At 36.7% G+C, this 26,484-nt stretch overlaps 1 protein-coding gene across 2 annotated transcripts; it reads left to right on the top strand.

Moving 5' to 3' along the window:
- The first annotated feature begins 3,256 nt into the window (after window positions 1-3,256).
- On the top strand, window positions 3,257-10,752 carry LOC110674158. 2 transcript variants are annotated; one of them, XR_002498699.1, is made up of 6 exons: window positions 3,257-3,664; window positions 3,741-4,013; window positions 4,080-4,346; window positions 5,780-6,041; window positions 6,210-6,341; window positions 9,838-10,752. XR_002498699.1 is itself a non-coding variant. In XM_021837986.1 (5 exons), the coding sequence occupies exons 1-5, from the start codon at window positions 3,419-3,421 to the stop codon at window positions 6,257-6,259; spliced, it is 1,098 nt and encodes a 365-aa protein (XP_021693678.1). In that variant the 5' UTR covers window positions 3,257-3,418; the 3' UTR covers window positions 6,260-7,307. The 2 variants fall into 2 exon arrangements, 1 of the variants encoding a protein (XP_021693678.1); XM_021837986.1 differs by lacking the exon at window positions 9,838-10,752 and having other exon boundaries at window positions 6,210-7,307.
- Window positions 10,753-26,484: the final 15,732 nt, after the last annotated feature.

Genomic DNA, 26,484 nt, shown 5'->3' with positions numbered 1-26,484 from the left:
TTCACAGAATCCGCGTTCTCAATAATATTTTTTTTTTTTTTTTTTTTTTAAAGACACCTACACGTTAATGCTTCCAATGGGCATTTTGCCCTTTGAAGGAAGCACCACACTAGACAACGGACTAGCATGCAACGCCAAGGAAAATTAAATGGAATAGCTTTTACATAGCTAATTCAGCCATGATAGCTTAAAGAGAATCAAAAAAGTAGTTTTGAGTACTTTGTACCTTTAAACTCTGCCCTAATCGCTTATCTTTGACAGATACGCGAGTTTCGACTACCACTTGTAGTCTTCTTTAGTTTCAGTTACTCGTATCCACTGTGCATACGATATACTGACACAGAAGAACGACTACAAGTGGTAGTCGAAACACTTGTATCTGTCAAAGATAAGCGATTAGGGCAGAGTTTAAAGGTACAAAGTACTGAAAACTACTTTTTTTCTTTTCTCTATTGAGATTCAAAATCAAAAAAGGTCAAGGTATCACATCTCTGTTCGGTACATTATAGATATAAGCTTGTTATTTTCTTCTAATCGGGTACCATACGCATATGCTTTTCTCGTGAAGGTTTCTGCTGCTACCGTGCCCGTAGGCACCATCACGGTACACCCTTAACCGTTATTATCAGAAAAAAATCTCCATCAAATCTGTGCTCACCAGTCGATTTCTATAGGCAAGCTGCATGTCTGGGCAAAATTTTAAAAAAATCGTAGGGCCCGTTTTGGAGTTAGGCCCTTTTGAATGTGTAAGTCCACTTATTCTAAAGAAATCCGAAATATTCAAACGAATTTTCATTGGCCGTGATTATCAAATAGATATAATATTAAAATTTGAATCAAAGTTGGATTATATAGTTATTTGTAAATTCTGGGGAGAGTTTTGAATGAGAAGATAGACGAAATTCGGAGTTACGACCTTTTGGAAGCGTTACCATTAAAAACACTTATTTCCAATAGATTAATTAGGTATTCTTATACCTTTGAACATGTTCAAATGTTTTCAAGGGCACATTGCACTTATTAGCCGCCAAAGTATTTCACAATCAACTGATTTTCCATAAGCTCAAGTGTTTTAAGGCATTACGGAGCTAATTTCATCATGTAACCAAATTAGTTCTTGTAGCACAATATTCTGGATAGCTTGGTGAACCCATGTACTCACGAATAAGTTTATTTTACACGCAATTATTGTTACCTGTTGTACATCGAAGCGAAGTATACGTCAAGGAATACTTTACGAGTTAAGTTTTCGGTTATGGATAGCAGTGTATGGAATAAAATAAAATTAACAACGTAGAAAGCAGCGATACAAAATGGAAGTAAACAATGCAAAGTTTAGAACATCCGTTATTATTTTGTTTAATGGAGTTCAAAAATGTAGCATTAACAGAGCTTAAATGTTTGTCTTTGTCAATTTTGAAAACTTTGTGAGGCTCCCAAAGCATGCTTTTTTTCGTTTGTGGTAAGTCATAGCAGCTCTTTACTTCACAAGCACAGTCTGCGATCGAAAACAAATAAAAGTGTACATGGAAATCTTTAGATCGTGTAGGATTGAAACCATATTCTGGTATACACTCCAGCAGGTTATCAACAGGGCCACAGAACAATTTACGATTTTCCGGTAATCATAACTGGAATTTACGTAAAATCCATGAACAACTCTGTTATAATCATATTTTATATATCTTTTCAAAATTAGACCCCTTGACTTGAATTCCATTACCCCGAATACCCGAAGACCATCTTCGCAAGTTCCAGTTTCTAAAATGGCATTACTTTGAATTCCATTATCACGGGACAATGTCATACATGGTAATTATATATCCGGAACAATAGCATTCAGTGTAATAGTGCGTTCAGGGTGATGACACTCGGATAAATGAAATTCGGAGTTAAGGTATAGAATCTTCTCAAGAGAGTTTGATTTTCAAGGGAGACATATAACATAAAGCTCTGAAAAAATCATGATTTTAAATTCAATAAACCAAATAATAACGAATGTTTCCTACTTTTCTTAGGCATATTTCAAGTACTGAGGCTTTGCTTCACGACATACCATGAGAATTGACTGTTTGATTTATACAATTCTTTCACTATTGTATTTATACAGAGCTCTTACGTGTCTGTGAAATCAAAAAAACCGAGAAACCCAATGGTAAAATTTTAGATTTTTGAAAAATATAAATGTAGTAATGTATGCTACAACTGATCACAAAACTATTGACAGTGGTCTAGAGTTCTATCAGGTCCGTCACACTCGGCCTCAGATTGGGTACCACATCTAGTACTGCATTTGGTCCCTCGGTAGTGCAAAAGTTACCCAAGTTTGACAGATCACAGTACACTTTTCACGGCATTCTAGATAACCTTATGAGCCATAAAATTATGGGCAACTGCAAGGGACATGGAGGTCTTTAATGTGTCTTTGGTTCAATAGTTTGGCCAATTGTGCATTACTAAGCAATTGAAGTTTATGTTCTGGGGCAGTACAAAATTAACCGCAATAGCCGGTAGCTTCTGCTTCTTCTTATTGGCATTACGTTCCAACTGGGACAGAGCCTGCTTCTATACCACAATTATTAACTGAGAGCTTTCTTTGCCAGAGTTGCCATTGTTGCATCGTATATCGTGTGGCAGGTACGAACATTCTCTATGCCCAGGGAAGTCAAGGAAATGTTCATTACGAAAAGATCTTGGACCGACCGGGAATTGAACCCAATCACCTCCAGCATGGCTTTACTTTGTAGTCGCGGACTCTAACCACTCGGTTAGGGAAGGCCCAAGGTAGCTAGTTGGGCTATAACAATATTTTATGAATAATAATGACACGAAAATTGCTCCGTAATGCCTTACAGCGCTTTAGCCTTTGAAAAAATAATCAATTGTGAAATACTTTGGCGACATATAAGTGCAATGTTGCATTGAAAACATTTGAACAAGCTTAACGAAATGCCTGCCAAAAAGAATACCTAATTAATCCATTGGAAATTAGTGTTTTCAATGGTTACACTTCCAAAAGGACGTAACTCCAAATTTCGTCTATCTTCTCATTCAAAACTACTCTCAGTAGTTGCAAATAACTATATAAAACAACTTTGATTCAAATTTCAATGTTATATCCAATTAAAACTCGTTTAAATATCTCAGATTTTCTTAGAATTAGTGGACTTACACATTCAAAAGGGCGTAACTTCAAAACGGGCCCTACGACTTTTTTAAAATTTTGCCCAGACATGCAGCTTGGCTATACACTGAGGCAAAAAAACTTAGAAATTTAATAAACCAAAACTTATGAACGATGATTTTTTCGATTTCAATACTCGCTTATTGATTCTTTACCCGTCAGTAAAGCTTTCCATACCTGCCACTTATGAATGAAATAAGTAGCACTGTTGTGAAAACATCATAATCGGAATTTATGAAAGCAGAAGTAAAGATGGTGTCGATCCCCGAAAGCTGTGTCTTGGACGAGCAGGCTTTATTTGCCGATTTGTTCGAGGAAGTTCCAGCGGAGTGCATAGATTTATTCCGCCGTGTGAAATTCGGCATTGCTGAGCTGTTAACGGTGAACGAAGAAGATTTTGTATCGATATTGGCCGTAAATTCTCCGCCCTTCGAAGTCGCCCAGATTTGGAAGTGGATTGCCAATTGGCGGAGAAGAAACGTAAGTAGATTAGAAAAAGATTTTTAGCTCATGGTGGATTTCCAGTTTCTAGTGTTTGTATTTTTTTACATTACAGAATCTTCAAAATTGCGTATTTGTGCAAGAAGTGAACCCCCCATGCGAGCAGGAAGTGGCAGCGGAATTAGTGGCTAATGCAAATTCGGCTACCCAAGCAACCCCCATCGAGCCTGTCATCCAAGAAGATTTGGTCGCTATCACGAATGATACCGTATTTGCCCAGGGAAAAAGTTCCACAAACAACAATTGCCAGGACGGAATCCCTGAGAAAGCCGAAGACGATTTATGCAGTGTCATAAAATGTGAAGATTCAGACATAGTCGATGTAGAGGTACGTCAAGAAGTGTAGTTTTTCTTGTTGATTTAAAATAATATTTGAACGTCACTTTATTATTAGATTCCAAAAGGACGACCGGAAGAAAGACACTCATTGGCATCACCTTCTTTCCTGACACCAAATCATCTGCGTGTTTTACTGGAGAAAACGGATTATGGTAGGAGAGTTTTGCAGGCCGCAAACACACACACTCTATCCGACGCCGGACAAAAGCTCGTAGTTGATACTGTGGCTCGGTTCCACCTATCCCATGGCCGGAAGACCACTGCGGAATCGATAAACGAACTCAGTAACGTGATAATCCGTGTTTTCCCAAAGGAATCTAAGGTAATTATAGTTTGAGAAAGAAAGCTAATATTATTATTTTTATGCATGTAGTTGTCCTACAGAGATTCAATTTCATATTCATACTGTTTTCATATCAAATTGATTAAAAACTATCAAATGATATATCGACTTTAAAGCTGGTCATAGGTATCATCTATTATTCGACATTAATTAACTGTTTCTATTTACTTTGATCTTTGGAATAATTGAAGAGTCTAAAATTGACCCAATTCTAAATTTGTATCGTACACCTGTCTACATTTAACCCCCTAATATCCATTTTTTTTTATTTTCGATCTGAATTACCATTATTCGCTTTATAAAATCAATCTAAATCAGTATTGGGCAATGATTTATTTTTATTCGCAAATTTATACATTTTTGTTTATAATTTGTCTAATTTTTATTTTTGAGCGTCCCTATCATTATTATTTTTTCTTTTAGCCTCTTTATGATCACCGATTTTTAACAATAATAAAAAATAAATTTTACAATACATTTAAAAATATTTTTTTGTTAGATTTATTGTGAAAAAAAAAATAAAACGTATACCATTTCACATTACATATCGAATGAGACTCAGGCATTTATAGATCATAAAATAAATCTATTTTAAAAATATTATTCATAAGTACAAAAATGCTTCGAAAGTAATAAAACACTTTCTTAACATGCTTATACTGCTGTGAATCGCAGTCAGTCCCATTTGTAAAAAGTAGGCATTGAGAAAATGGACTGAGAAGTTTACAAACTCGTTTTCCATACGAATATTCAAAAAATTCCAGATGACTGAATTATTTTTGAATCTGAATGGAACTTTCACAATTTGCTTTTCACTTCTATACTTTTCCGAGAAAAATATAAAAATTACCAAAACACGATTCATATTAGTGTTACACGATGCTGAAATCTGTAGTGGGACTGTTATGCGACAACTTTTCAAAATGGGACAATTCGACTTGGCATTTTTTACCTAACAAAATGTGATGTCTCGTTAGCTCAGCTTAAAGGCCATAGAAACATATGTTGAAAACTGATACCAACTCAATTTTGAGGAAAACGCAGATGGGACTGACTTGCGATTCACAATAAGAAGCGCTTTAGTATACGTCGTATACGACGCATATTGTGGCCAAATATGAGCTCGATAGCTTTTAAAAAACCCCACTGTCGAAGTGAATCAAAAGTGCCAAGAATAGGATCCGGCTCCCTATTTGGTTTTGGACAGAATAAAAAAAACATCGCAGTAGCCACAACAAAGTTTGCCGAATATGAGTTTGAGTCACTGTAGTAGGTACAGTGGTCACACTATTACGGGTCACCCAGTCATTTCCATTTGAAATGTATAGTATATATTTTTCATAGCAGTAGTTTTTGGTGCATACGTCATTATATCGACAATCATTTATGCAAACATGTTCTCACCATTCTAGGACACGTATTACATACCTAAGGCCGGTCGGTCTAATCCCGGAGGAAAACTATTCAGCAGAATCAATTACATTAAGCAGTCAGATCGACAAAAACTTAAAAAGGAAGAAGCTCATGTTGCTGGTCCTGGTGAAGAAGGCATCGGAGCGCAAAAACTGCCGGCTGAGGTGGAAGCAGCAGTACAGTGGCTTGCCTTAAACATTGCTCCATGGTCAACCGTACTTTGCTTGTGGGAAGTTAGCTACCCGGCCAGAAAGGAATACATAAAACAGTTCCGACACGCTCAGCATGTAATCGACAGCTTTCCTCAACTTCGTGAAGAGTTTGGTTATCAACTGGTAAGAACTTACCATATAATTGAGGTGAACTAAGCTTTAATTTACAATTATGTTTTCTATAGCTTGACGTTGATTTCCGGACGCTCGGCTTGGGTAACGCTGGTGAACATTCCCAGAAGTGGGAAGCGTTGTACGAACCAGTAGCTCGATATGTCGCTAAATACGGCAAAGACTGTTCCACGCAGCGTTTAGTCCCAATGCATCAGGAACACCACATTATCTTCAGGTAAGCTAATATAAAAATATAAACGCGTTGCAGCATTCCATTTATACCTTATTTAGTAATAGTTGCCACGAACAAACTGAAAAAAATACTAGCAATGCCAAGTGACATCACGTTTTTTAAGTAAATTGACATTTCGATCTAATAACTAGAGTAACATATCAATAGTTCCAAATTTGAGTAGAAAGAATAAAACAATAATGAATAGTTTAGTACTATCTTATATACAATCTTAATAAAGAATATTAAGAACGCTCTTATCATACAAATAATATGATGTATTTTCATGCTAAACTTGACTTTGATCGTTTGCAAAAAAAATTGCAAGTTGCAACTTGCAAATGCAAGTTATATTACAACTTGAATTTTTATCAATAGTAAATATTACGAACCTACAACGGTGTTATTATTGTTTTATTTTTACGCAAAGATACCGCCTTCGGTTAAAATTGCATTTGTATGTAAAATGAGCGATCAACTATCAATTTATTCATTCTTAACGTTTATTGAACTACAAAATATTGCATGATAGGGTCTATTGATATGTTATACTAGATATCCATCCGTCACGATCAGTGCATGCAAGCGGATCTTTCGATTTTGTTTATAAACTTTTAATCGCCGAATCACCCGCTGATGGCGCTGATGAAGCTCCGACAATCAGGGTGGCCAGACCTAACGATTTCTCGGTAGTACTATCCCCGTTAAACATTTGACAGTTCAACAGCCGACTAAATAGGTTGAAAAATCGGGCGATCGTTGCACCGATGCTTATGGAAGTTTAACACAGGGATCAACTGAATATCACCCGATTAAATTGGGTGTGCCGACGTAATCCTACTAAATAGTTAGAAAAGTCAGTTGATTAAATAAAATCCAACCAAGTTGACCTACTAAACACCAGATTTCGTCGGTCACCCGATTCAATATGGCGATTAGTCAGTTAATCGCTGTGTGAAATTTCCATAAGCGTCGGTGCAACAATCGACCGATTTTTCAACCTATTTAGTCGATTGTTGAACTGTCAAATGTTTAATGGGGTACCCTGTACTACAGAGTGTAGGTTATCCATTATTATCATTCAGATAGTCACTGAATTGAACATAAAAGTCAATAATTACCAACGCTGAAATTGGTCATTTTTGATACTCATCCGCCCCCTGCAACGCATTTTGAATGATTTTTTTTTTTAATTTTGTATGTTGTTCATAATTGAATAATAAAAATTGTGAATGGGCCACAATGAGTAATACATTTTAATACTATCTGCCTCTCTTTCATTCTGCTGTGATTTTCTACACTGTAGTTTCGATTTGTTTGTACCTTAGCGATGCTTCAACCCAGGCGAATTGAATAATAGCATACAAATTTCTTGCCGAGTGAAAAAGAGGTTTTAAGAGAAATCTTCGAATTCTTTTAAGATATTATTCAAAGATACTTTATGGAATTTGAAAGATAATTTCATCATGAACTCCTTCAAAAATGTCTCCAGATGTTCTTCAAAGAATTCGTACATTTTTTTTCTAAATTCACCTGAAATCTAAAAAGATTTTTTCAGATTGTTGCTCCAGAATTCCATCATAATTTTTCCTAAAATTTGTTTTGCCATTTTTTGAAGGAGTTTCTTTCAAATTTCCATCCGAGATACTTCTGAGATATTATCAAACATTTTCGATTTTCCAAGAAAAATCTCATTTCTTCTGAAGATTCTAACAAGAGTTCTTCAAAGCATCTTTCAGGAATTTCTCCAAAAATTTAGTGTATAAAATCAAAAAAAAAAAAGTTTTTTGAAAAATACATACGAAGTAAGAATAACTCTTTGCCTTTCGAATGCGCCATAGAGAGTTTCAATTGGACGTGTAACCACAGAGATATGAACACAACACTTTTATATGTTTTTCAAGATGGTGAAACCAAACTTTTGCACGGCAGTGTAAGTGTAAACATTTTTAATGGTTTATGACATGTTTTTTCATTCATATTTTAAAGCTGAATTTAAAAATTTCTAGTAAAATAAAAGTTTTTAGAAAAAAAAAAAAAACACTGTTGCAAACGCTTGATCCTGAACAAAAATGTTTTTTTTATGGTGAGCCTCGGAAACAGTTTGATGAAGTAGAAAATTATTATTGATACGAATTGGCCAAAGTGAGTAATTACTCTTGAGTTTGATGCTCACTACAGAACATGGCCCATTCACAAATTTCATAACGCTGAAGGGGGTGGGTGCGTGTCCTTCAGATGTTACAGCTCATACATAATTTGTAAAATAGTCATACAAAAAGTGTTACGGGGGGGGGGGGGGGGGGGGGTGGTCTGTCATAAATGGCTAATTTCAGCGTTATGAAAGCCTTAGCAGTGGGCTGGCTAAAGCTCATTTTTTTTTATCAAACCTACCGGTAATGAAAAAAAAAAACAATCTGGCCACCCTGTCAACAACAACCGACTCCAACTCCGACAGTGAAAAATTTATGACATTTAAGACAGGTCAGTTCTTCGAGTTCTTCATAATCGAGTATTTCTTTACTACCAAAGTGCCAAGTTATGAAATAAGTGCGATTTTAAGAAAAAAAAAAATACTAAAGCAGTTTTTTTCTAATTGATGTGCGCTGTTATAGTAGGTAAGGTTATAGTAGTTATAGTGTTACAATTGTAATAACAAAATTGACGAGGAAATGCAAGCTCCCCATCCCCACTAATGTCTTTTGATCAATGTTGAAATTAAAACCGAATTATATTGATTTGGAATCCTGAGAAATGAAAATTTTGATGTAAGTACTGATTTTTACGATATTGTAAATATTAATTACCAACAAGTTTTTGAAAAAACTTTATTTAGGACATGTCAAACCGTTTATTAAGCATGATTGGATGGTATCACCTGGATTTCTCTAAATTATTCTTAAAGATATGTACGTGATGGCAGAAGTGTGAACTGAATCAGATTATAAATCTGGACTTCGCATTACTCTAATGAACGACTGGTACGTAAGGGGCGGTCCATTAATTACGTAAGACAATTTTGGCGGTTTTTTAGAACCCCCCTCACCCCATGATAAGATTTTTTGTATGAAAATTGGAAAACAATTTGTACGGCGCGTAAGAAATCTCAAACCCCGCTCCCCCATTACCCCTTACGTAATTAATGGACCACCCCTAAAACAGATTAATGATTATTTTCTGGAAGAATACACAATGATCCCGTTTTTTTAGATATATTCAATAATTATGTGCCTATAATAGGATCCGGCTCCCTACTAAGTGACCAGCCCCACTAAAGTCTGCTGTTTTGCACACCGAACGTACAATTACACACTGTTGTCATGTTTTTTACGTGGTAATGAAGAAAATAAAGAGAAATACATTTAAACAAGATTTATGTATGGTCATCAAGTGGGAAACTACTTCTACTCTAATGTTGTTATACTATTATACCTAGATATGTAGGTCTAGCTCAATTTTATTCATTGTATTAATTTACGTGTATGTTTGATGATTTTAGATGTTCGCCTGCTGTATCTTTTGCATGCTCTGAGCACTGTTCTTATTCCCGTCAAAGCATCCCAAGGGTTCAAGCCAACAGTCGCAATCGCACAAGCCGACACCTTCCTATTGGCAAGTAACAAAGAGCTGGGCTACACAGAGCTGAAAAATACGCTGGATGTCTACGAGAAGCAGAAGATACCTGTACCTCCGAAACTGTTGGTCATTGGCGAATCTTTGGACGAAGCTTCTGGGTTATGTTTTGTAGTCTACAAAACAATCGAATATCAGCTTCCAACTATATCTCGCGGCATCGACGTATTAATGAAACTGCAGATAATTCTAGGACTGCCAGCATCCCGTTTATCTAAGCTCGCGTGGATATTCATCGAACAATTTATTTATAACACGCAGCCAGTGGGAGGATACCTGAGTGTTAATAAGTTGGTGAAGTACTTGCAAAATCAGTCAGAATGATATTCTGTAACGTTTCTGACTGCAGAAATAATTTTATTTCTGTGGCAGAGTTTTTAGATCATATAGCAAGTATTCATAAGCTGCCATTAGACAATCGCTATAAGTGTCCTTTTCATGAATGCATTCAGATTTTCACTAACTTTAAAAGTTTTAAAAAACATGTTAGCAAACATCAAAATGTAGAAGAAAGCCAAAATGTGGCTGTCAATGTAACTCATAGAGAAGAAACCCAACTCGGAGAACCAGCTGAAGCAAGAGAAGAAGAAAACAGTAATGTTGTCGAAGATGATATGCGATTATCCATCAATATGAACTCTATGCAGAAATCGGCTGTACAATTCACATTAAATATGCATCGTAGAAACAACTTCACTCGCCAAGACGTTAGATACATCCAGCAGGCTACGGAAGAATTTTGTACACAATCAATCGAAAAAATAGAAGACCTGAACTTTGATTCTTTGAGTCAACAAACTAAATTTGAATTAGACAAGTATTTGATACAGCTAAAAACATCATTTCACTTCATTGGCACGGATTACAAATTTTTCGCACATATCAAAAGCATAGGAATTTTCGAAGCACCAACAACATTTGTTTTAGATAAAAATAATGTCAGGGAATCTAGTAATGATTGCGGCAGAGTCTCATGCTTGGTGGTAAACCCTATATCATTTCACGTTCAATCGTTTTTTGAAACAGGAGACATTCTCGAGCAAACGCTTAATAACACTGCAAGTCTGGAAAAATCTAATGAAATTTCACATTTCGTAAATGGATCACTTTGGAAAAACATTAAAGCTAAGTATGTTCAAGACGATAAAAACTATATTTTGCCAATTTGGTTATACGCAGACGAGTTCGAAGTCAATGACCCACTAAGTTCACATAACAGTATTGATTCAGTTTGTGGAATATACTACAGTTTCCCCTCTATCCCTGACAGTCATCGATCTAAGCTTTGCAATATAATGGTTGCAGGTTTTATTAGAAAAGTTGCAATATCTCAAACAGGTGTTAACAGCCTAGTAGAAAAAATAATTCTACCATTCAATGAGCTAGAAAATGTAGGTCTTACTTTCAAACTACAGTCGCAGTTAATAAGGGTCCGTTTCGTGTTATGCTTATTCCAAGGGGATAACCTTGGTGTTCATACATTGCTACAAATGTCCAGTGGTTTTAATGCAAACTATTACTGTCGATTTTGCCGCAGGCATAGAACAAACTTACAGAAAGATTGCCAAGAGTGCGAAGATGATTTGCGAACCACTGAGAACTATGAGGAAGATGTTCGAGTTAATAAGCACTCAGAAACAGGTATTGCCGGGTTATCAGTATTTAATCAGCTAACATCATTCCATGTGATTACCAACCAAAGCGTAGATGCAATGCACGATTTATTTAGTACTGGAATATGCAAATACGGCTTGCAGTCTGCCTTGCATTATTTTGTATATACCAAAAAATATTTGAGTCGGAATACTTTGAACACAAGGCTCAGCTATATTAGTAAAACATCGGCTGATGTAAGTTTGAGGTCGGATACCCGATTTAGAAGAGGTACAGAGCAAAAAAATCAAAAGTAAAACGATAAACTTAAGAATGACAGCGGCAGAAATTGAAAGCATTCTGTAAGAATTTCACCCTTCATAGTTTGGTCCCGTATGTTCCTCCTGACGATCCGGTGTGGACATTTTTGTAAAGTTTTTAATCAGAAATAGTTGACTCAGTTCTTCAACAAAATTTTTCTGAAGATAATTTGAATCAACTAAAAAATTTGGTAGAATCACATAACTATTTATATCAAATGCTTTTTGAAGATACTCTTAAACCCAAACAACATTTCCTCGGTCACTATCCAAACGTTATTAGAAAAAGTGGGCCAATTCAACGAATGATGTGTTTCAGAAGTGAGGCCAAAACATCAGGGTTTTAAGGAATATGCTCATGTATTTCCTCACGTATGAACATTGCAATAATACGTTATGCATAAAATTCCTGCTTGCAGTTTAGCTATAATTTATATCACAGAAATTTTTTTCGACCTGGAGGGTGAAGGTGAGTTCAGACCTAATACACTTACAATCAAGACCTTATCATTTAAAAATTACCAATACTGTCCTTTTAAAATTCACGAAACCATTCTTTTTGCTCATTCCATTACAATTCAAAGGATCAAACTACAAAATTCGGCCAATTTGTAACAATATCTGAGCTTACAGAAGTAAAATTATTAGAAATGGAAGAATTTGTAAAACATGACGGTATTCTTTATGTAATATGTAGAAATTGGGAAGTAGGAGAATATGAGGATCATTTATTAGCATAAGAGCAATTAACAGGTGTGACACAATGCGTATCGTTGAATATGAACTTGTAAACGGTTCATCGATCACAATTCACGAAGTAAAAGAAAAAAATATTATTTCAGGATAAACGAAGACTTTCTATAATGAGAACGACCACGATTGTTTAACTTAGACTAAGATAAACCTGTAAAATATGTATTTAAGTAAAATAAATGTTTTATATTGGTTATATTTTATGTTATTTTTTGCCTGTTCATTAGTAAGACTACCATAGTAAATTGAAATTTTTCGTGTTGTTTAAACAGACACTATTTTTTCTATATTTGTAAGAACTACTAAAAATATATGCACTAACAGAGTATGAAGAAAATAAAATGTTAAGGAACGTTCCCATGTATTAAGTCACGCAAAAATTAAATACTTTATGCTTTCCTCTTCTTATAATTTCAACTGCCCTACTTTGCTATTTTGTAATCGAGCTTTACACAATTGTGTATGGGTCGCCCTGTTCCTTTAAACCTTAGAAACCCACGCTCTCCTTATTTTGTTCACTGTCAGTTTTAACAGTAGATTTTGAAACAAATATAAATTGATTCTTTTATATATTTAAAATTCAATGGAATTACATTATACTATCATGTACTATAGCCATTCAAAATTTATCATTAAGACTTGTTTCAAATGATAGCGAACAAATAAGGAGCGCGCCAAATATGGATACGTTACGGTAATTTGAGTGAGGGATATATTCTTATTTGTAGATTTGAATGTAAATCAAATAAATTTTTTTAAAAAAATCATAAAATTATTGATGTGAATGTCATTTCACTAACAATGTGATATCCATATTAATCAGTATTGATTTCCATAAGTAAGTTTATATGGTGAAAATATTGATTGACTTCTGATGGTCATAAGATGACTTATGAAAAATGTTAGTATCATAATGATGAATTTATCTCTCTGAAACATAATTAAAACTTATGATTTCCAAGTATAATCGTTGTGGCGCCAAATCATAAGGGGTTTCATTGCTCTTCCTAAGTTTTTTTGCCTCAGTGTAGAAATCAACTGGTGAGCACAGATTTGATGGAGATTTTTTTTCTGATAATAACGGTCAGGGGAGCACCGTGACCATATGATGGAATGATCCTCCTCCAGATCCCTGGCTGATGGCTTCGTGTGGGTGGTTGACGATTCGGGCTGAAAGCAAACAATGAATGATTGCAAATGGAATTGGGACTGGTGAAAGTTGTGTTGGGTTCTGAACTTTCGTGTATTCTTGGAGCGGAGTGGAGTTTCTTTTGGGCACTCGTCGCTTGTTTATTTGAAGGCTGTTCAGACAGTTTTTGGCGTTCAGTTCGGTACTCTCAACAGTGGAGAAGAAAAAATGTTGTACAGTGGGATTCCGTTTTTGGCAACAAAGTTGAAATTTTCAGTTGCCAAAAACGGAACCGTGCCAAAATCGGAACCCATATTTCAAATTTTATTTTTCAAATATTGGTTTTGAAAAGCATCATTACAATGTAAATACATCATGGAATCATAAGGCGTTGAGACTTCGAAAAGGTTCACTTCGAAGCATTTTCCCGAGTTTATACTATGCTATGAATCTATAGCTCCGTAATATTAAATCTGGCAAACGATATTCTGGTCGCGTTTTTTAGGCTTCAACGTCTTCAATTATTTTTTAGAATCTTTATGCATAATTTTTGTATAAGAGGGCCTTGTAAACCAATAATCGCATAAGTGACTTTTATTGAAGAACTGGACATTTTCTTAAAACTATGCGAGAAAACGAAAAAAATGTTTTCTTTTAAAGACGTATTTGCGAATCAAAAGCGCTGGGTATTGCAAAACGGCATGACCTTTTTTTTCTAATTAAATGAACATTTAAAATCAGTTTTAACTTTTGGACTTGAGCGTAAATTTAAAAAATTCGGTAAGTTTAGGAATTCTTCTTCAATTTATGCTTCTAATAAAGTAAAGCATTTTATAATGAATGGTTGACAGTATTAAAAGGGCAAACATAAACATGAGAAAATACATAAATGTCTTGTAATTGTGTAAAATTTAATTTTTACTTGAAATAATTGTTAATTCAGCTAGATATATGTTTTACACCTGCCTAATGGAATCGACTGAAATTTACAGGATCCTGTTATGAAACCTCAAGAACCTTATAGGAATCTTCAGGTTCTCATAAGAAATCTACAGAAAAAACGCTTGAGCACTAAAGCATCTTGCCAAGCATCCGTAGGATTCGCAGAGCGTTCTAAGGATCTTGTTAAGGATTTTGCTATGAGTTAACATCTTGGAATTCCGCTGCGATGTTGCCGAAAATTCTCAAGTCTCCGATGAAAAAAATTAAAAGTTTATTATTATTAGGCTACCAACTAGCACACCTCAAATTCCTCTGGGAACCTTTTCAAAATCCTCAAGCGTTCGCTGAAAAATATTAAAAATACTTTGGACATAATCCTCCATAACCATTTATACACTCTAAAGACCCCTCAAGAAGCTCTCAGTGTCCACTGTAATCTGCAGATATCCTCATGAATTCGTTAAAATTTCTGAAAAGTTCCACAAGAACGAAGAATCCCTTAAGGATTCTCCAGGGTACAGTTAGGAAACTCATAGACTCAGCTCGTAAGGAACATTTTGATGATGTGAGACCCGTATCCTGATTAACAATCTTGTACAGAATTCTGGATAGTCTCTTAACAAATCTAACGCCTTATAGAGGTCTATAGAAAAGAGAGAAACGGTAGTTTTAAAAGTTGACGCAGAAAGATCAATATACACACCAATACCACAAACAAAAAGTAAAAACACTCTCAGTCGTATTTTATCGCACGCTTCAATGGTATTATTGAAAATAAATTGTAGTTTGGACTGTATTCGCATTTGTCATGTTATTTAATGAACTTCAAAAAAGGTTATGATACACGACATTTTTGCTGTACATATCTGTATCTATTATTGCGGTGTGTTTTTACATACGCAATGTATGTAAATCCATAATAATAAAGACAGCGAAACAAAATTTATGATTGTAACTCTGTGTGAGTCATAGATTATTCGTTGCTCTTATGTCGGTGGCTGTGCTTTGTTCGAACAAGCTGTTCCAAATCTGAAGAACAGTGTTTTTTTATTGTATCACCACTGCAGACTCAAGTGGGCTGGTCACTCAATATGAATGCCTATAAAAAGAGATTGGTCTTAAGTTGAGATACTGGTGGAAATTATTCGGTGTCATGAAACGTTGCCTATGTATGACCAATGACCATTCTGAAGTAAATAAGCGCGTACGCGAGTCCTTAGTAGTTGGTGAGATTTGGGGAAACATCGACGAAATTGGGAGATCTGGAATGTAATCAGTGTGGAGTTGACATGCTATTCAAGTGACTAAAAGCAACAGACACGATAATATTTACAAAAATTTACAAATTTAAATGGTATTGAAAAATGTTGCCAAAAACGGATCCATTTGTTGCCAAATCGGTGGGGTGCCAAAATCGGAGTCATGCCAAAAACGGAGCATGCCAAAAACGAATCCCACTGTATCACAGGGAAGGATGCTTGTACCATATTATTTACATGAATTACTAATTGACATAAATAAGAAGTACATTTCAAAATTACACAAATTCCTAAACAATAGATGGAAAAATGTTTTACTTATTTTGCTTTTACTGTTGATGGTGGTACGTCATTCAAGTTATGACATGCGCCACAATGTTACTCGGTCTGCTAGCCTCCCAGTTTCTCGATCGCCAAACACTTCCTGTGTGTGTGTGATGTTTCCTGTTCCACTTGGTCAAACCACCTTTCTCGTTGCGCTCCTCTTCGTTTTGTACCGGCCGGATTTGAAATGAAAACCATTTTGCGGATTGTTGTCCGTCATTCTCTCAACGTGTCCCACCCATCGTACCCTTCCAGCTTGGGCGACTTTCTGGATACTGGGTTCACCGTAGAGTTGCCAAGCTCGTGGTTCATTCTTCTCCTCCAAATGTCGTTTTCACATTACTCCGCCAAAGATCGTCCTAAGCACATGTTCATTTGAAAACCTGTTCTTATTGCTTGCGGGTCCTTTTCAAGCATTGTACACGTCTCATGCCCATAGAGGACTACCGGTTCTCATCAGCGTCTTGTACATGGTACACTTAGTTCGGAGGTGAAGTTTACCAGACCGCAAGGTCTTGTTGAGTCCGAAGTAAGCCCGATTCCGGTAATGATACGTCTTCGTATTTCTCGGCTGCAGTTTATATCCGTCGTTACCAATGACTCCGAGTAGACAAATTTATCCACCACCTCGAATTGAATCTCCGTCGTTTATCACGCGTCTACAATGCGAGCTCTACCGTGATCGGTTCCTCCAGCCAGCAGATATTTCGTCTTCGACATATTTAACTTCAATCCAACCCGTGCTGCTAACGTTTCAGCTTGGTATAAATTCTTCCGACTATGCCCCACGTCGTCAGCGAAATAGATGAACTGACTGGATTTATTGAAGATCGTGCCCCGCATGTTAAAGCCCGCTCGTTTTATAACACCTTCTAGCGCAATATTGAACAGGAGGCAGGGAAAGACCATCGCCTTGTTACGTGTTCCCAATGGGTTCGATAACGCACCCGATATCTTCACACAGCACTGTACACTATCCATCGTTGCCTTGATCACGTCTAGTCAGTTTCCCGGGGGGAAAACCGTTTTCGTCCATAATCTTCCATAGCTAATCGCGGTAGATGGTATCATACGCCGATTTGTATGAATAGGTGGTGCGTAGGGACTTGCTACTTCGCAACACTTTGGAGGATCTGTCGCAACATAAAGATTTTGTCTGTTGTCGATCGCCCGTCTACGAAACCAATTGGTAAGCTTCCTACAAATCTGCTTGCTATAGTGAAAGACGATAGAAGATGATCTGGAAAAGCAATTTATAGGCTGCGTTAAGAATGGTGATCGCTCGATAGTTCTCACATTCTAACTTGTCACCCTTCATGTAAATTGGCTATTTTACCCTTCCCTCCAAACCTCCGCTAGCTGTTATGTACCCCAGATCCTGGCTATCAATCGGGTGCAGCCAATCTGTCCGTGCCCATTTTATATGTTCCCCTCCAACACCATTCTTCCCAGCTGCTCTGTTGCTCCTAAGCTGTTTGATATCGTCTTTAATTTCACTTATTGTGAGAGTTGCCACGTCTTCTTCATCCCCCGCTCCGATGAAGCCATTCCTCATCTGCGCCATTCAGATGTTTATCGTAATGCTGCTTCCATCTTTCAATCACCTCACGTTCGACCGTCAAGATATCTCCATCTTTATCCCGGCACATTTAATTTACTTGAAATAATTTGATCCCATGAGGATTTTCGGAAGAACTCCAAATGGATTTCGAATGTATTTCCAGTTATATCCCAAACTAATCCCAGGAAGTTATTTGGCAAAATCCCTTGAAAGATTTCAAGAAATTCACAAACATCCATCAAGAAGAATTCATGGAATGTTTTCCAAAATAATTCCAAAAGAACTTCAGAAGATTTATGGAAGAACTTCTCAGAACGACTTTCCGGAACTACTAAGAAGTAACATTTCAGAAGATGCTCAGAAAGATTTCCAAAAAAGAGGCATTTTAAAAGAGTCCCAGAGGGCTGTCCGGTAATTTTCTTAAAGAATCTGCATTTTAATTCAAGCGGGATTTTTAAGAAGACACCAGCAAGAATTTTAGAAAATTTTCAAAAAAATTCACCGGGCAAATAAAAAAAAAAACGTCAAGAAAACTTCCCGATGAATTTTCAAAAGAGTCACAGAGAGGTTTTTTTTTTTTTAATATTCTCAAAAATCACAAAGGGATTTTCCAAATAATTAAGAGGAATTTTTGCTTGAATTTTCGCCTTAAAATAGGAGGGATTTTGCATAATGAAGATTTCAAATAATTTTCTAAGAGATGTCTGGAAGTTATTCAACAGGATTTCCGGAAGTACTACACAGGGATTTCTGGAAGAATTCCCACTGGTATTTTACGATAGAATCCCAGAGAATTTCTGGAAGAATCCGAAAAATTTGAACGGAAAAATTAAGACAGTGTATAGATTTTTTATTAGAGTTTCAGGCGGATTCCGAGAGTAGCTCAGATGAATTGGATAATCCAAGACATGTTTCAGGAGCAATATGCGAAGATGTCACAGGAGACTCACAAAAGAACTACCCCTGGTTTCCCTGAATCAGAAGGATTAATATAATGATTTCGGATGGATTTCAGAAGAAATCTCGAGGATTTTTTTGTAAAAATCCACTATAGATTTCTGGAAGAAACTTCAAAAGATATTCAGAAGAATCCCAGATTTTTAAAATGGATTTCATTCTTCTAGAAAGCAAGCGGTAGAATTCCAGGGATTTTTTACGGAAACATCCTTAGAAGGTTTCCAGTATAATCAAAAAGGAAATCCCAGGGAGAGTTTTTGCAAGAATTTTTTGATTTTTAGGGAGATTTTGTGTTACTCTCATTGCCCCAAAACTAACTGACATAGAATTAATATAATTCTTTCTTCGCAAACAGTCTTCAATTTTTAAAATAGCAAAAATAGTTCCTCTATATAAATCGGGAGATAAATTTTCAAAATCAAACTACAAACCTGTTTCGATTCTACCAGCCCTGTCGAAGATCCTGAATGCATTATAAATGAACAAATAAAGCAACATTGCTGCAAAATGAACTTCTAAACAAAAACCAGTTTTGGTTTCCGCCAAAGAAGAGTACTGAAACTGCTTTGTTAGAGACTCTTGAACTTTATAGCGAAAAGGTTTAGGTGACGGAGAATATGTTGGGTGTGTTTTCATTAGTTTTACGTAATGCTTTCGACTGTTTTTCCCATGAACTTCTAATAGCTAAATTAAGTTTACAATGGTTTACGCCATCTGCAGTGAGTTTACTAAAATCATACCTAGCGAACAGAAAGCAGCAATGTTCAAGTCAATGGAGTACTTAGTGAACCATTGTTGATAAAAGTCTGGTGCACTATTTAACATTTTCATCGATGAATTTATTCAATATACCATTAAAAGGAAAATTACAGTGTTATGCGGACGACGCTGTTCTTAACCCCTCTACCGGCAGCTTCATTTTTACCCCGCAAAATTCAAATTCAACTCGTTATAACTTTTTTGTTTCTCAATCTTTTTGCACCATTTTTTCAAAAGCTTTCAAAAAACTCTTCTTGTTTTATGATCTGTGTCGATATTGATCATTGGTCATCTGGTTTTGAAGATATTCTAAAATTCCTTGGGGGACCGACCCGTAACTAGAACCTCCCGTTAATTTCTTAGGCTATAGAATTTTAATCGTATTCGGATATTCACTCTTGCGGAACAACACATTATGAGAGCATGTTGTGAAAAAATGAAGCAATTTGGTGCAGCCGTCTTTAAGTAATGACCATTTAGGTTTCTGGAACCATGCTGGCCAAATAAAGATCTTAAAAACTTCAATAAAACATCATATCGGGAATTTTCAATATCTCCAAGAATACTGAACCGATTTGTATGATTTTTTCAGAGAAAGCTCCTTTTTACCTGCATTATATAGCCCACATTTTATTTTTTTTGATAAATGATAAATTGATTTATTAATTTTAATTATTTTGATTAATTTATTTATCGAAGACCAAGATTTAAATAAAAATACATCGCACAGACTTCAATTCCGTAGAATACTTAATCTAAATGTTTCCTTAGCTATGTTAAAATCGTACAAGTGATACACATTATTAAACATTTCACAGCATACAACAAGCGATTATTTTGCCCAGATAATGTTCGCATGAGCAGCGTGTCGAATAGTGCAGTCCTCCGTAGAGCCTCACAGGGGTGTTTAAAACTTAATTTTTGCGATTCCGTTGCAAAACCAATCAACATTTCATTGATAAGATGCTCAACATAATGGCCTGCTTTTCCTACCAAAAAAACAATGCTGAAAAGTGCTACTTTTCAGCACTGGTTTCGGTGCTGAAAAGTAGCACTTTTCAGTTCTGTTTTGGGAGGCGTCAGCCAAATATCCCAGTCTATTCTGCCATAGCATCTGCATTCTTTATCTGATGTGCGATCCAGATGAAGACTGGTGATATGTCGGCGCGATAAAAAGTTGGATCGTTTCACGCCGGAGTTGGATTTTTTCTCAGAATCTATGCGAGATAACTTCGGAAGTGTTGCATTCGATTCGCACCCGGGATGCGTTCTAATGCACCCTACTTCCGAAGCATAGTATCATCCTATGGATACCGAGAAAAATCCATTTTCGGCAAACTGCATTTTCCAACGATTGACCGATCTTCCAATACTGAGGAGGAAGAGGAGAGAACGGAATCATCCAGCATCGTAGCGGTGGCAGTGGAACCCGCTTACTCCTATGCCCGTCTTATATGTTCTGTCGTCCAATAGGGAATATGAGTCTGTATGATGTGAACTAGAAAATATATGGACAATCGTAGATACTATGTCGCAGCCTACGCGATTGAAAAAATACTGAAATGATACTACACATGGATGTATGCCCACGTGGTTCTATTGAAATATTTGTTTGTGCTTTTGGAAATGATCTTAAAACGGGTATTATTCGTAATAGCAAAAAATGTTGTATGCAACTCGTTGCAAAAAATCGATTTTTTCAGCACTCGTTGTATTTATCCAACTCGGCGAGCCTCGTTGGATAAATGTACAATCGTACTGAAAAAATCATCATTTTGCAACTTGTGCATAAATAACTATTGCCTAACAGACCAGAGCAGTCGATGTTATTTCGAGCAGATCAAAAATGAAAAGCTGCTTCAGAAGAGTTCTCCTGTTGCGTAGTGTAGGTAAGTCGACGAGTGCACAGCGATGCTCGTATGGCGGCAGCAGCATCCTATTTCGCCTAAGTAGTCTCTAGAGTGCATACCCTAATAAAACTTTTTTGAACTCGTTTCAAGTCGATTGATGGTGTACAGAGTGATACGGGGCCCCAAACTTATAACTCCATTATTCCAAAATGCTCGGACGAACAAAGTGATATATATAATAAAGCTTTACAGGCAGTACACGTCTTTGAAATCTTTTAGTGTTGCGTCTGATAATCTCCAAGAACCGAGTAAGCCTTTGCTATCACTGACGAAATCTGCTCGACAAAAACGGAGCTTACAGTCAAGCGAAATGCCAGATCCTTGACCAATCTAACTCGTTCAATCGTGGCACCATCCATTGAATATTCAAAAACAGTCGGTGAACGTTTCCGCGTGAGATGATAACATTACATTTCGCGACGTTGACATCCATCCCATTTCTTGAACACCAATCTAGGATCTTATCAATGTCCATCGGTAAGGCGCAACAGTCCACAGGCGAATTGATTACTCGAAAATCTTCAGATCATCTGCGTACATCACCTTCGATGACTTCAACTCGCTGCAGAGGTCAATTCACAAATAGTATGAACAGAAGGCCCAAGATGGCTTGCCCTGCGGGACGCCGGAAGTAATCACGAATGGATCTGAAAGCGTTGTTCCAAGTCGCACTGATGCTGAACGGTTTGATGAGGTACGCCAAAACCCATTTTGTTAACCAATCGGGGAAACCCATTCGCTGGAATTATTTCAACTGCTAGCTGATGAGGAACTCTATCAAAGGCTTTAGTAAAATCCACGTAGACTGCATCGATTTGCTGACGGTTTTTCTATCTTATCGATCAGTGTCGACACGTAGCTCATTAGGTTCGTAGTTGTAGATCGCCTTTCTGACAAACCCATGCTGATCGTTTAGTAATTAATGTGTCGAAGCTTTCAAAAACTCTCGGTAGAGAGTATAGAAATTCCCCCTGTAGTTTTTGACATCATGGACGTTGCCGGCTTTGTGGATCGGTGTAATAAGAGCCTCCTTCCATTTGCTGGAAAAACACTTTCAGCAAGAGAACGGTTGAACAGAAGAGCTGCTGGTTCAGCTAAAGACGCAGAGCACGCTTTGATGAAGGAAGGTTGAAGTCCATCGGATCCTGGTCCCTTGGAACATCGATGCTACGCCTTCTTGTAAACCTCGTGTTGCGTGATCAAAAACAAAATGGCCGCCAAAGACATTTTATATGGAAAATGTCGGTCCCCCAAGGAATATCGGAATATCTTCGAATCCAGATCACCAATAATTATTACCGACACGGATTCCTAAACTAGAAGAGTTGTTTGAGAACTTGTGAAAAAATTGTGCAAAAATATTGAAAAACAAAAAAGCTATAACGATTTGAATATTTATTTTGCGGTAAAAAATGATGCTGCCGGTAGAGGGGTTAAGTATAGAGCAAAAGATTAAGAAATGTTACAAAGTATGATGCAACACCATCTTCAGTTACTTCCCAGCTGGTTCTCGGCAAATAAAATGCAAATTTACAATAAAAACGAATTTCATAATATTTTCTCTAAAAATTCAAACGTATCTATGGACTTCTTCATTAATAATGATCGTCTGTCTCAGGTCACTGAGGTAAACTTGGTTTGGCAAATGATAAGAATTTGAACTGGAAAAGTCACATAACATTAGTAAGGAATAAAATAACTCCTTTTTTATTTGCTCTAAGAAAGGTTAGAGAGGTTGTCTAAGCACAAAGAGTTGCTGGCAATTGTATGATGCATTTATATTACCTCACTTGTCTTACATGAATACAGTTTGGGGATCAGCTGCAGCAAACGTTTTGAAAGTTCTACAAAACAGGGATATTAAAACTATTCGAAAGCTTTCACTTTTCTTTCTAAGTGCAAATTTACGCTTACCAGAAATTTTGCCCTTAAATTTGCTGCACAAATACAACTGTTTAATTCTGGTGTATAAAATGAAATATAAATTGGTAGCATCGAATATTTGTCTTATTGAATTTCATGAATTGCATTCTCATGGCACAAGAGCAAGAGCAAACTTTTATGTTTCAAGGCCACGTACAGAAATAGCTCTCAAACATTTTTTTTTACTCCGGAATAACTCAGATTAATGCACTTCGTAAGTATTAGAAAGTAGAATTAAATTTATCACCTTATAAAAAGAAATTGAAAAAGTATCTATTTGAGAATAATTGAGATGTCCAAATTGAATGATTTAAATGTAATGAATAAATGTTAGTATTAAGTAGAAAATAAGAAACATTGTTAGATTATAGGCTTGCTCCCTCAAAATATTTTACTTTTCGAATGGCTGAACACAGTTAATTGTGTAACTTCTACAGCTGCGTTTACGCGTATCAGTGCTCTAGGAATAATCTGAGAGAGAGGAGACAGCTGGCTTAGATTGCGAGCTCCCAAAAGTCAAGGGAACCTGTCATCAACTGTCACTGGAAAACCGCACATTTGAAGGGCAGAGCCGTCAGAACCGTCAGAATTTGGCCAAACTAAAACTGGATCTGATTGAAAATTCAGGTTGTTCTTCGGTGATCTCGCATAGAGAATTGTTGATTATTTAAATATTGTCGATTGGACTTCAATTGCTATTGATTTTTTTATATTTTATGATCTTTTTGATAGCAAATGGAATGAGAAAATGGTTTTGACCCAGTTTGTGCTCTCCGAACCACAACCCAAACATGAGAAGAAGAAATCAAAGAAGCCAATAAAACAAGCCAGTTGTCAGTGAGCTGTCTCCTCTCTCTCAGGGAATAATGTCTTGAAAGTAGCAAAACACCCGTTGCTAAGAGCAACCAAAAACTACTGTAGAGAAAAAAAAATCTATTTCCCGATGCATTTCGAGCGTTCAATGGCACTATTGATTTAGAAAATTCATGCACCCAACATAGGCTACTTGATGAGATTCACGATTTTGAACTTTCAAGCCTACTACTATTACCATTCCCAGCTCTGGATTTTACCCTATTGATTTGTTTTTTTTATCACAATTGTTATTTCTTTCCGTGCACGCGGTCAAGAAATGAATCTGGCCATGGTGCAAGAATCGCGCTACATTCGATGAATCCTATGCAACAAAAAGTGTCGGCGCGATCCATCAAATTCACTTATCAAAACCGTTTTGGTGAGTATAACAACGCAGCTCATGGTAAATAGTGAATTCGGCACCGCTCAAACGTCAGATTCGTGAACTCGTGCTCAATTTGACGTTTGAGCGGTGCCGAAATCACTAGTTTCCATGGTCACATAACTAATACGGCACCACCAAAACGTAAAATAGCATAGATGGGCTCATTTTTGTGAACGGAACCGATCCGAATCACACATTTTAGTGAACCGGATCTTTTGAACGGTTCAGTGGCTCAGCGGCTCGCAAAGAAGAGCGAACTGAACCAAGCAAAGAAGACCGGTTCACTCCCATTTGCGCGGCATGCGCCGTACCTTTTTTTGCTCTCTCATTCGTAAATGTTTTTCCAGAAACTAATGATATACTCGGCCGGTTTCCCCTACCCGAACCAAAAGGAAGAAGCAAATGTATGCAAATTAGGTAGTTGTTTGATTGTGCAATGCTGAGAGTGCGGAGCTGCAGCAAACTGTGTTTGCATGTCACGTGTCAAGCGTTATACGAGAAACAAACAAAAGAGAATAGGGGAAAAGAATCGATTAGTTCTTTTTCTGATTCACTTTTCGTCTGATCCGTTCTGATCAAATGAACCAACTCTCGCCAAAAGAGAGCCACGGATCATTCGTTAATTTGAGTGATTCGGATCTTTTGAACGGCTCCGGTTCTTTTTGCCCATCTCTATCAAATAGTGAATCCGTGCACACGAACCGCGACATAAAGCTCCCGTCTTTTTTATTATAGTGAACTCACAAATTCGTCTGCATCTAGAGTTACTGTGTAGACTTAGGTGCAGGAACCTCATTGCTTGCAAGTGCACCGGCGCGCTTTACATTGTGAGACATATTTTAGTGAGCCTCATTTTTCTTGAGATGTGTCTCAATGCGGTAGTTTGTAGACCATCTTGATAGCTGCATAACAAGGCGAAAATAGTTGTAGAGGCTCAGTTGTTTCACAAATTGGATACCGATGGCGAGCCGTAGCACCAAGCAGTGCACGAGACGAGTCTCTTCGGGTGCACATCACCTAATTTGAATACAGGGCTCGATTCCTAATGTCATTCTGCATCTCTGGACCAAAAAAAAATACCTAGGATGAATCTTGAGAAAACTTGATTTTCAATATAATTCATATAAAAATAAGGCAATATCACGGAAAAAAAACTTCAAAAACGCTCAAAAAGTTGACAATACTGTTCTCAACAAATATATAATTGTTACCATTGTTATAATTGGGAATATTTAAAACTGACTCAAATTACCAGCGTTGCTTGTGTATGTTTTACATGGCCTCAAACAGTTTACTAAGTTTATTTAATGTAATGAAATCTAGAATATATAATTCAATATGATGTTGATGTTATGTTCGATAAAAGTGAGACGCGTTATGCTTAATTTTATGTATTCACATCTTATTTTTCGACTTTCACACTAAATGACCAGCCCACTGAAGTGTGCCGTATGTATTTTGTTTAATAATATTAGTGTTTATGTACATTTGGTACAAGAATCGAGCCCTGTACTCAGATATGATGGACAATTTTCTTTCATAATAACGGTCTGTTGGGGCACCGTGTTATTAGTACTGAACAGTAGAACTTTTCAGCATTGTTTTTTTTTTTTGGTAAGAAAAGTAGGCCGTTGTGTTGATCATTCTCTTGATAAAAAGTAAGCTGATATGCAACGGAATTGCAAAAAGAAAATTAAGATCTATTTCTAGTAGAAAGTCTTCCCAAACGAACACCGAACACGTTGGTTCAGACGGTTTCGTACCCTCCTTGCACTCTGTTCTCGTGTGCAAACCCAAACGCTCGAACCTGAACCTAAACCCAAACATGTGTAAAGTGAACATT

Source organism: Aedes aegypti, chromosome 1 (assembly GCF_002204515.2).
Source record: "Aedes aegypti strain LVP_AGWG chromosome 1, AaegL5.0 Primary Assembly, whole genome shotgun sequence".
Taxonomy (NCBI): domain Eukaryota; kingdom Metazoa; phylum Arthropoda; class Insecta; order Diptera; family Culicidae; genus Aedes; species Aedes aegypti.
This window is presented reverse-complemented; position numbering and strand designations above follow the sequence as displayed.

Coding starts and splice junctions, on each gene's coding strand:
- LOC110674158 (XM_021837986.1), top strand. CDS start 3,419: ATGAAAGCAGAAGTAAAGATGGTGTCGATCCCCGAAAGCTGTGTCTTG. Junction 3,665..3,740: donor CCAATTGGCGGAGAAGAAAC/GTAAGTAGATTA, acceptor TTTACATTACAG/AATCTTCAAAATTGCGTATT. Junction 4,347..5,779: donor TTTTCCCAAAGGAATCTAAG/GTAATTATAGTT, acceptor TCACCATTCTAG/GACACGTATTACATACCTAA.